Here is a 12,334-nt window from a genome sequence, read left to right as displayed (position 1 = left end):
GCGGAAGTCTTTCTCGAGGTTGCCTGAGGCTGCTGCCCAAGAACTGGCAGGCACGTTCATGAGTTGCGTGAGGGTGAGTGAGGAGGAGGGGATCAGAGAGGCCCTGGATCCCTTTTCCCGGACAGGCTGAGTTCCTCACATGACCCCATGTTCTCAAGTAGACTCCGAGTCATCCCTGGTGACAGCAGAGCTGCCCCCCAGACCAGCCCACAGTCCCTCAAAATGAGTTTAGACACACTTTGCCCTTTTTACAGTATCTGCCACATGGAACTAGTAAAAACCTCAAGATGTTTCCAGTTGATTTTTTTGTAACAACGTTTTAACCTTTTTTCGGTTATAAGATCATGTATGCTTACTGCGAAAATCAGAAAATAAAGAAGCATTACAGGAAAAAAAATAAGAAGGCTGAGCATCCCGAACCTGAAAATACAAAACCCAAAACACTTCAGGTCCCAAGCAATTCAGATTAGGGATACTCAACCTCTACTTATCTTTTTAATGAGTATCAAGAGCAACAGGGAAATAATCCCTGAATGTATTTCATATCATAGGAGGCAGATTAATGCTCTCATTAAAACAACAACAACAACAACAACAACAACAACAACAAACTGTAATGTTATTTTTAAAGAGATGCTGAGCATCACAGTTCTGTTTAGAGACTGTCTCCTCCTCTTTGGTCTCATGTCAGCCATACACAGCTGGGGGTCTGCCATCAGCTCCCGAACACACATTCAAAATGAAAGCAGAGTAATTTCCCAAGAGAGCTTCAATTCTGAAATTTCTGTCCCCCACTGGTGCTCCTCAGCCTGTCAGCAGCCTTCATGCACAGCAGGAATGTTGTTTTTGCCTGCCTGAGGAAACCGTGTGGGTGAGCGTGCATGGGTCTGAGTGTGCATACAGCCAACTATCCTCTGTGGCAATTAAGATACTTTTCAATAATTCTAACATTATGTTTCTTCTTGATAAACAACAAGGATGACGGAGGTAAGTCTGGTTTCACAGCACGCAGAAGAGCCAAGGAGAAGTAATCTAACTGTAGGGTGTGGACAGCATATTAACCGGGAAGGAACATTCTTTTTGTGCTCTAAGAACCAAGATGTGCCCATTTGGTCAGCCAAAGAAAGATTCATCAGTATCTATTGTGGGCCAGTGCCATACCTGGAACCAGGGAGAACCCCTGTCCTCAGTTGGGGAAGCGAAGATCTCAGCAACCGAGCAACAGAGAACAGCTGAAGGGTGTAACTCTGTGCCAAAGTATGTGGCACAGTTTGTCAGTATTAGAAGTCCACAGACAGACCCGCCTTTTCTTATGAGCTATCCACCAAGCTAAGACAGTGGGAGGCGGAGGTGGGTTTCTTAGTTTTCTGGGCAATCTCACTAACACCTCCTTCTCCAGCCAAATGCACACACCCAGAGGGAACTGTACGGGCCTGCCCTGCGAGAGGGCTGAGCTGGCCTGAGTGCATGCGCTCAAGTGTTTTCAAGTGTTTTAACCACAACCACTATGCCCTATCCAGTAGATAATTCCATGGGGCCCTGCCTTGCATTTCCCTGGTATCCCAATTTAGAGCACACCCTTCACCAGCTGCATAAAGGCCTCTGCTCATCATGCTGGGTGATGGTGGACAGGCTTGTCTGGGGCCAGGAGCTTTGACCAGTCTTCTTCCTGCTTGCTGTGGTGCAGGTGAACTCCAGGCTGGGCTTTTCATTCTGTGCTAACTCACAGCTGAGTTACAGAGAAGGACAGGCAGCAGGAATAGGAGCTTATGGCCAATATTATTTTCTAGGGATGGTCCTACATCCCTTCCTCTCCTTTACCTCTGAAAACTCACTGATCATCATGTGCTACTAATGTCACCTCTTATTGGCTCTTCCCTTCAACTCCTCCACGAGTTCTCACTGTCACTACACCCTAGGCTGCACCGACAACCTTCAGGCTGGCCTCTGTGACTTTAACATCCACCCTCTGGATGGTCCTCTGACATCAGAGGGCTCTCTCCCGGATCTCTTGCACCATATTTCTCTGCAGCTTAAAAACCTCCCAGTTGTTGGTACTCTGTTGACTATAGGAAAAAAGCCCAGTCTCTCAGCTTGACCAAATGCCCTCCACAAGTAGCCTTAGTCTCCTCACCAGCCACTGCACTGGGCATTCTCCCCTAGCTGCCTGCACCCTGCTGCCCTGGACCTGCCATGTTGTTTCATGGCCCTGTCCTTTACCATATTCTCCCTCTACCTATGATGTTCTTGCCCTCAAATATCCAACAAACTCATCTTTCAATGTCCAGCTCAAATGTCCTCCTCTCTGAAGTCATCTAATGCTGCATTCCCCTCTCCCTAGCCCCAAGCTGGTGACCACTTTCTCTCTGTGAGGACATCTGTCACTCCAGTAAGTGGACTGCTCGCCTTCTCTCCTGGTCGTTGTATGGGTTCACTGAGGACAGGGAGTTCCTGTTTCCCTCTGAATCCTGGGAGCAAGGTGCAGCATCTGGTCCATGGGAGATGTTCCATACATTTGCTGAGTGAATATATCTAATTCTTTCACCAGTCTATGCCCAGTTCCTTACCTGCTGGGTTCTCAGCGCGTCCAGCTCTCTCTCCAGCCAAGTCCGCAGTCTCCGCTCCATCTGCTCTCGCTTCTCACATGCAGACTGCAGCTGGGTCAGGGCCTGCTGCAACTTCTCGACTTTCTCAACATATGCTTGCTTCTCTCGTAACTGAGTGGAGAAGAGTAAAAAAGCACAGAATTTAGACCACTGATTCTCAAAGCTGGGGTGGAGGAGGTAGGGTCAGATTACCTGGAAATCCTATTTAAACTACAGGTTGGCCGGGCGCGGTGGCTCAAGCCTGTAATCCCAGCACTTTGGGAGGCTGAGACGGGCGGATCACGAGGTCAGGAGATCGAGACCATCCTGGCTAACACGCTGAAACCCCGTCTCTACTAAAGAATACAAAAAAACTAGCTGGGCGAGGTGGCGGGCGCCTATAGTCCCAGCTACTCAGGAGGCTGAGGCAGGAGAATGGCGTAAACCCGGGAGGCAGAGCTTGCAGTGAGCTGAGATCCGGCCACTGCACTCCAGCCCGGGCGACAGAGCGAGACTCCGTCTCAAAAAAACATAACAAAACAAAACAAAACTACAGGTGCAGGTACCTCCCACCTCTCTACTCCTACCCTTCAAGTGCACTGGAACAGAAAAGATTTACACATAGGCTGCCAGTTATACCTACAATGGCTAGGATGTATGAAATTGAAGACCCTACTGGGGTACCTGCTTTTGGTAATTTGTGCAGCTTTGAGCTCAATACTTGTTTATTGCTTAATAATTGCTGCATTTTCAGGCACTGGAAGTGAAGTAAATAAAGAGTTTTTGCACGTATGTTTATTGCAGCACTATTTACAATAGTAAAGACATGGAAGCAACCCAAATGCCCATCAATGATAGACTGGATGAAGAAAATGTGGCACATATACACCATGGAATACTATGCAGCCATAAAAAGGAATGAGATCATGTCCTTTGCAGAGACATGGATGAAGGTGGAAGCCATCATTCTCAGCAAACTAACACAGGAACAGAAAATAAAACATCACATGTTCTCCCTTGTTAAGTGGAAGCTGAACAATGAGAACACATAGGCACAGGGAGGTAACAAAACACACCGGGGCAAGTTGAGGGGTAGGGGTGAGGGGAGGGAGAGGATTAGGACAAATAGCTAATGCATGTGAGGCTTACAACCTGGATGATGGGTTGATAGGTGCAGCAAACCACCATGGCACATATATACCTATGTAACAAATCTACACGTTCTGCACTTGTATTCCGGAACTTAAAGTAAAATTAAAAATAACATAAAATAAATAGAATTAAAAAAAGAGTTTTGGATATCATGAAGAAATGCTTATTCTACAATGTCAAGTGGAAAATCCGGAATCAAAAATTATATACAACATTATCATAATGATGTCTATCTAGCCATGAAAAAAAGGCAGGAATGAAATACTTAGAGCATTAAGCATGCTTATCTATATGACAGAATGGCAATTACTTCTTTATTCTTTTCTATATTTTTTTGAGTTTTCTATAATAAGCACAAATTACATTTATAATAGAGAAATTAGGGATGTATGTATATATGTATGTGTACCCATTTATGTATGTGTGAATAAAAAAAAAATCTTATTATAGACATCTATGGAGTAACTTTGTCCTAAAGATTTCAGAGTCCTTTATAGATTAGTTGGCAGCCCTGAAGAGATGGGAAGTGCATAGTGAATATTCAACAACACAATAACTGAGGAGATGGAAATTAAGGTTAAAATAATTTATGGAAATGTCACATCAGGTATGGATTTAGAATTATGACCAACGACTTCCAACTCTCACTTTCATACTTTGTTTTCTTCCAATTAGGAGTTTGGCCCATGTTCATAAATCCTGGGCATACTGACAGCATTCTGAGAACTGGCTAGTGCCAAAAATCAGGCTTAGGCATCGACTTGATTTGGTCCTGGGTGAGAAGACACCGGATGCTATTTCCTGTCATTCTGCACCTGGGTGTATTCGATCTTGAGTTCAATGATGACACTGGCAAGTTGGAACACGCTAGTGGTTTAGCTGCTAGGTGAGCTTTCTGACTCAGCAGGCAGCACCGCTGTGAGTTATACCTATATCCTGTCCTAGCTGAAGTCACTAGAATAAAATGGAGATGCTTTCACCTTTCAAAGAGGAGACAGCAACTTTACAGACTTTTTACATCTGTTCTTAGGATCGATTTTTATCTGGCCCTTTCATTCCTTGTGATTTTGATTGCTCAATTCCCCTGGCTTCTGAAGACCTACTAAGTGAAGGTTCCTGCAGCCTAATCTGACAAAATATTTTGTGTGTGTGATTCATACACCACTTACCATAACTTCCACTGAATATACTTCTCTGAATGTGTAGCCACTAGACTATAAGCACTAAGAGATTTGCCTATTTCGGTCCCCGCTGGGCAGAGTGAACAGGGCGTACCCAATGCCTGGAATAGCGCTCAGCATTTAGTAGGCACCCAGTAAGTATTTGCTAAATGAATAAATATTATCCTTAAGCAATTGCAAGAAGTTTGAAGGCAGGAATCTGTCTCCTTCACCTTTGTATCAACCTTAATTCTGGCAAGGCATATATCCTGATGAGGATGATTAATAACAGTAATTACATCAGTCAACACTGTCGGAACACTACCATGCCAAGCACTGTGCTTTATATGTAGTATCTCATTTAATCCTCCAAATAATAACAGGAAGAGGAGGTAAAGTCCTTTATTATCTTCATTAGAGATGAGAAAAGTCTTCAAGGTTATATGACTTGCTTAAGGTCACACAGCTGACAGGCCATACAGCCAGGACTCTCGTTTACAGCTGTCTGCTCTAGAGTTCACTCTTACCCATCATGGTAAATTACAGTAGGCTCTCAGTATCTGAACTGAATGAAGACCATTAAAGGAAACCCTAATTAGAAAGGAGTGATGCTGGAAGCAGACCTATGAGACATTCTGGAGAGGTTACATTCAACCAACTAAAGATTTCACAGAAATATAATGATAAAAAAAGACCCATATTGGTTGTTATAACTTGTCTTCAAGAAGCTCACAACGGACTCTTACTTTAATAGAAACATTTAAACTAAAAGATTTTAAAAACCACCATTTTCCTTAGCTCCACTCATGGAGATGGAGATGTCATTTCAGTAATGACAATAATGAGAAGCCCCAGCCTCCCTTAAGCATAATAGATCTCCTGTCTTTAAGGGGTTGAGGTCACTTTCTGTGGCAAGTGTTTTCATATCTGATATGTTCCTTAGTGGCAACATGGAAGATACCATGGGGGCTGCCGCCCCGGATCCTTATGCTAGTATTAAAATGGTAGTTTCTATGCAAGACTTATGGGGTTTTAAAGGCTTCCAATGGGCAAGACCCTCGTTTACTCCATCATCTTCCTCTTCAGCTGCTTTATCCTTCTGTTTGAAATTTGATGAAACATTCCTGTTACTTAGCATCGGGGGAGGTTTTCTGAAGAGACAGTTTTTTTAATTCAACAACAGTTGGGTTAGTAACAATACTGTTTCCTCTGTGCCCAGCAACAAGCTAAGCACTTTTGTAAGTGCTCAGTAAGCCTGCTCAGGTAAGCCTGTGTAACACAGAGGCACCTGCCGCCACCACCGCAGGACGCTGGAAGGTGCAGGGCAGCAGGCCCCTGGCTGCCTGGCTAGGCCTCTGCTGCTTTTCTTCTTCTTCATCTATAGCCTGGATTCCTTAGCTTGGACCTCAGAAATGGTCATTTTAATTCCTCAGTCAGGTTGAGGAAAAGGCTACCTCATAATGCTTAAGCTAAAGGGTTGATTTCATCAGAAACTACTAAATGCAATGCATGACGCCTGGTAGGACACATGTCAACCGATGGGCTGTAGGCTGGGCTTCACACCGAGTGTGAGTGCTTTGCTGATGGGATTCCCCTGTGCTTTTCAGACTTTGCCTGGCTTTAGAATGCATAGATTCTGTTTTTATTCACTTTTATTTGAGAAGTTTCCCATATTCCTCCCCTGTCTCAACTCCTTGGAATTGGCTCTGGTTAAGGTAGTTGGGTTAGGAAAAGAAAGTGGAAGCCCTCTGGGCTCTGCTTCCCCTCTTCCCCACCAAATCCCCACAGCCTGGTCTCACCTCCTCTTCCAGCTTGATGACCCTGGCCTGGGCATTGCTCAAAGCCTGGTCCAGGATCTCAATGTGTCTCCGATGGTCCTCACTTGCAGTCCGCACTGCTGCTAACTCCATTTCTAATTTCTCCTTTTCCTTCAAGAATTCTTTGTCTAGAAGGGAAACAAGAACAAAACTACCTCTATCAGAAATTGCTCACCCTCTGGGCTCATGGCCAGTCTACATCTGGCAAGGATTAAAAATAAAAAGCATGCAAATAGCGGAGGACTGAATTGCTGTTTCTGCTCCCTTTTAACAGTGGTGGTATGGAAGGTAACGGTTTTCTCAAAAACCGCTAGATACATTCCAGGCCACATTGTGAACAGTACACAAAGAACCAGTGACCCCATATTCTTGATAACTCACTTCTCTACAACACTGACTTTCATACTTCAAATTAATCTTGTATCTACGATTACATTTTATGCTTACAACCTTGCCTGCTTCCATTTTCCAAACCTGTGATGAAAGAGTGGGTAATATTAATAATAATATTAACATTCTCATTCACAGAAAAATAAACCAAGTCCAGAGAGGTAAGCTCTTTGCCTGAGGTTAGACAGCAGAGGGGAGCATCAAGCTCAGGCCTCCAATCTCCGGGTAGATCCTCTTCCCATATGACCTGGCCCCACAATTTATCCTTTTCCTGCTGAAAAGGGGAAAGGGACAAGGCTTTAAATTTAGGAAAACTGCTTTCTCTCATTCAATGATAATGTAATGATGGCGATCACTGCCTCTCTTTGCATGTAGGAAGCCAAGGCTGGTGTGCTCTTAGTTACTCATCATCCTATACAGACTTCTCTACTGTTTTAGCTTAAGCAGGCAGTCGATAGTGTCATGGGATGAGCATTTCTTATTGAAAATACTTTTCATGTTGCAAAAGCAATATGTTGTTTTTTAAAAATAAGACTATTTAGATACGTTGCTTATAATATGGAAAAACTTGAACAAACAATACATAAGAGATTGGCCAAATAAACTTCTAGAAACTCTCTGATAGGATGCAGCCATTAAAATTAAATAAGAGAATACCACTGACATGAAAAAAAGTCTCCTTATTGAAAACAGGTAGTTACAAAACCGTATGCATACTATTCCGTATTTATAGAAAATGAGGCATAGAATTACAATAGTAGCAGCAACAATAGTAGTTAGAAATGGATTTCTGTGTGCCCACACCATTGCAATGTTCCATACTGGCTATCTCAATCCTCCTAGCAACCCACACTGAACCATAAAGAACCCAAGTCTGGAAGTGACACCAGTGGTTAACAGTGTTTGCATGCATTCACATTTCCGCCTATATGCATTCGTTAATTTAACAAATAGTTATCAGACATTAAGGACCAACACTATGTGTTCTGAAGCAATAGAAAGAATGCAGCACACTAACAGGGCAGAAAAATGTGGTTTTAAATATAGAGCATGGAAATTAAAATGACACTATAAGGCTGCAAATATCAGATAAACTCACAACTTTAGAGCCAGAAAGGATCACAGGAAACATCAACATCCAGTTCTCCCTCTTTTGCTTCATTGCTGAGAAGAGGAAAGCCCTGAGGAGCAAAGGCACTTGTCCAGGGTCTCCCAGCCAGTGGGGACAGAGCCAGGGCCAGAATCTGGTTTTCCTGATGTCCCAGTACAATGTCCTTCCTTCTTGACTGCACAACCCTTGCATCGTCGAATTATGTCAATGGAATCAGGGGGCAATGGAACAGCTTCTGAATCGACAGACTGAAGGAGCTGACTTGTAAAGCTAAGCGGTGGCTGTGCTTCCTAGAAGCAACGGCATCCCCTGAAAACAAGATGAGGCCACCAAGATCCCGACTCAGAGCACAGCATTATTTCTGGGTTCTTTATGCCCCACTGCAGTGACCCTCTGCACTGCCCCTTCTCCCTTTCTGTGGCATTTGAAATGGTGCCTCTGAAACTTCCTTCCCAATCCGTGGAAAACAGGCATGTGAGAGACCTAAACAAAGGGGTCGGTGGCAGCCCACTAGTGCTACCCACCCCCATCCACAGCCCTGAAGGGACCAAAGCACCTCACTCTGTGCAAAGTCACTGATATTTGACCACCTAATCCTAGGTTTGGACAACATCTCAATGGTCATAGTGCCTGCTGGCCTTGTCCAAGCTCTGGAGGGCACTCAGGCATTACTAAGCAGGCATCCTGGAAATGAACCTCAGGATCTCAGAGCTTCTACCTGGTTATCAACCTAAGCATAAACATTCTTCTCTTTGTTGAGGGCCACCAAGTATACACTGATGTTGACAAGAAGCAGTAAAATGAAAGTCTGAGCTCAAGAATAGAAGCCACAACCAAAGTTTCTCATGTTCTGTAGATCAGTGATGACTATTATTTATTGTTATATCACAATGATAGCTATTTAGATAGTCCTGAGTCAACAAACATCCCACCCCTCCAACACCCCCCTGCCACATACATACATGATCTCAGCGTTTGCTATTTGCTTGATAAGCAGTATCATATTGTAGCTAAAGAAAGGATTTTAGCATGAGAAAGACCTGGATTCAAATCCTAGGCTCACTACTTTATAATTATGAGGCCTCAGGTGAGGTATTTAACCTCTCTGTGCCTCAGCTCCCTCATCTATCAAATGGCAATGGTATCATCTACATCACAGTGTTATTATGATGATGCTTATAAAGTATAAAGGGACCTGAGTACTCAGGACTTTGTTTTAGTTATTATTGATTCCCTGGGCCAATAAGAGCGCCTGGCTCAAAAATATTGTTGAATGAATGAATGAGTCTTTATTATGTGCCAAGTTCAGTGTCCACAGAACAATAAATCATAGCTCCTGTTAGCTGTTAGGTATTCAGTATCCTCGTGATCTCCTAACAGCCTTTGTTATACAGTTGTCCACTCGACCTTCGAGCCCACTGCTCACTTACAAGCCGCTACACACCAGATGGCTGGTACTGACCATGGATACCTCTGGTTCCTTCCTCTGCCCAGGCTCCCTAAACCCCACAGTGTACACTACAGACAAACATGTGGAGATTGGACAAAAGCTACATTCGTTTCTGGAGTGTTTTGCAGACCTCTGAAATTCATGGGTCAAACATCTCTGTCCTGAATTTGGTGACTTTAGACTTAAAGCTCCAGCATCATCACTTAGTATCACTCATACTGGTTAAGAACTCCTTGTCCACTGATAGGCAGTAGTGTTGTCAATTATAAAGTTTTAAAAACAATGTTCATGACAATAGTAATAACAATATCTTCCCATGTTTGTTGAGTAAGTACTGTGTTTCAGGAATGGTTAATTATAGTAGTCTCTTTATTCTAAGTTTTCTGTAGGAGGTAGGCAACATAATTCTTATTTTCCAGCTGAGGAAAATGCCACTAAAAAAAGGGTAAGTAACTTGCCCATAGAGGTGATGATCATCAATGGCAGAAATAGAAGTTGCATTTATATCTAATGTGTGTTCACAAACACGGCCCTGTACTGCTCCTCCTCTCCAAGCACGCATAGGGATAGAAGAGCTCCATTACAACATAGCTTACTATTGCACAGATATAAGTTATGTCACAGGTCATATATCTCTGAAAACATAGCAATTACATTCACATGTGTATCCATTTACAAATATTAACTAATGAAGCATCTACTACACAGAGGCATCAGAGTACTGGTTAAAAGCATGGGTCTAGAATCAAACTGCCTGGGTTCACACCCAGCTCTTCCACTTATGGTTCTGTGACTAGGGTAGTAAACAAATCTCTTTGTGCTTCAGCTTCTTTGCCTTTAAAGTAAGCATCACAATAGTACCTATTTCAAAAGGCATATAGTAAGTTCCCAATGAATGTCAACTTTGATAACACTGCGGTTATTATTGTTACAGGAAGTATGATAAATTCTGGGGCTGTGAGGTGAGTAGGATATAGCATTCTGTACCTGATCTGGTGGGAAAAGATGCAAAGACGTGGGCAAAGGCAATGTGACAAGGCGCTCTAACAGATGCAGGCACAGGGTGCTGTGAGAACACAGGAAGGACAACTAACCCAGGGCAGGGAATGAACAAGATGGGGTTTCATGGCAGTCAGCCTACAAGGTGGGCTAGCTATGCTCCCCAACTCTTGGAGACATGGGGACCATGAAGTGTATCAGACTCACTCAAAGGAGTCATCCTTCGGGAGATAACAAGGGACAGCCCCACAGTGAAACCACCTCATAAGAAGGTCCTTCAGTTTATTAGCTAAGCCTCTTCAGATGGATCTCAAGAAAGACAAGTCTCGTGATGAATTTTTGGTAGGGCTCCAATATATATACTGAGAATTCCTGGAACAGGCAAGTTGACACAAGGGAATTCTTGCCCAGAACGGTCTGTTTACTCAGTGGATATGAATTACCCTGAACTGTGTGGCGTAGGGAGCTGTTTAGCTTGATGGCTCTCGTCCCATTTACATAGAAGGATGTCTGCTCATACACTGTTTACTCTTAAGCACAGCGATGGCACAGGCTTTGTGGCCAGGCCGACCTGGTTTGATTTTGGCACCTTCGCACAGCAGCTCACCTTGGACACATGACTTTACCTCTCTGAGACTCCATCTCCTCAGATGAAACTCACAAGATCTATTTTGCAGAACTGCAGGTGAGGATTGAAATAAGTATCAGTAAAATGCCTACCACAGGACTTGGCACATAATACTAATACTTGATAAATCACAACAAGAGCTAACATACATTCCTGGGGACTTACCATGTCCCAGTCACTGTTCCAAGAGCTTTAAAACATATAATCCTCCCATAAGCCCCATTTGACAAATAGAAAACTGAAGCAAAGCAAGCTATGACACTTGTACAATGTCGAATGGTGGTCCATTTGTGTCTCCCTTGCTTGAGGAAAGAACACAACTGGTAGAAAGAAATAGGTCCAATAATTCAAAGATGTCCCCTTTCTGTCTTACCCTTCTTTTTTGTCACTTCTGGGTAAGGTTCCAAGTGGACACCCTGCTGACACTGTTTCTGTGATTACTATCTGAGCACTAAGCCTAACTGCCAGCTGAACCGTGGGACAGAAGACCCCGTTCTACCGTTTTAGCCACTTCTGTTAGGAAATACTGAGGGTGGATGTGTGTATAAGGTCAGGGCTCTATGTGCTGTGCTACAGCTTCAAATTCAGTGCTCCCACTTACGGCTGGGGCTTCTGAGGACAGCAAACCTGTAAGCCAGTACTTCCTACATAGGAATTCATTTCTATGGTTTACTGATACAATGAATTTTTGAGAAGTTTTTCCCTACCCCACGTAACTGGAGAGATAGAGGAGTCCAGCTACTGCCTGCTTGATTAAGGAGTGTCTAAGTCACTGGAGTGCTTGGTAAGTAAAAGATAGGTGTTTGCTATGGTTTGAATATGGTCCCCCAAATTTCTTGTGTTAGAAACTTAATCCCCATTGTAACAGTATTAAGAGGTGGGGCCTTTAAGAGACGATTAGGCCATGAGGGTTCAGCCCTCATGAATTAATTAATGCTGTTACTGTAGGAGTAGGTTGGTTATTGTGGGAATAGGTTACTCATTTAAAAAATGAGTTCTGCTTGATTCTGTCTCATGGGATCACTTCTGCCTTCCGCCCTTT

The 12,334-nt window shown here is 43.5% G+C and overlaps 1 protein-coding gene across 21 annotated transcripts in view; it reads right to left on the bottom strand.

Annotated features, from left to right (window-relative positions):
- Positions 1-12,334, bottom strand: part of AMOTL1 (angiomotin like 1) — a 174,168-nt gene that overhangs the window by 19,721 nt on the left and 142,113 nt on the right. For 11 of the 21 annotated variants that reach the window (XM_074015088.1, XM_065528897.2, XM_065528894.2 and 8 more), the window contains 3 exons: positions 11,272-11,343; positions 6,697-6,842; positions 2,568-2,717 (listed from right to left, as the gene is read on the bottom strand). In XM_074015088.1, the coding sequence (XP_073871189.1) occupies positions 2,568-2,717; positions 6,697-6,842; positions 11,272-11,343 (368 nt within the window). The remainder of the gene's footprint in view (positions 1-2,567; positions 2,718-6,696; positions 6,843-11,271; positions 11,344-12,334) is intronic. The other 10 variants (XM_074015093.1, XM_065528895.2, XM_074015095.1 and 7 more) reach the window with 1 other exon arrangement.

Source organism: Macaca fascicularis, chromosome 14 (assembly GCF_037993035.2).
Source record: "Macaca fascicularis isolate 582-1 chromosome 14, T2T-MFA8v1.1".
NCBI classification, from domain to species: domain Eukaryota; kingdom Metazoa; phylum Chordata; class Mammalia; order Primates; family Cercopithecidae; genus Macaca; species Macaca fascicularis.
The sequence above is the reverse complement of the archived record's forward strand: the minus strand, read 5'-3'. Positions and strand labels throughout refer to the sequence as shown.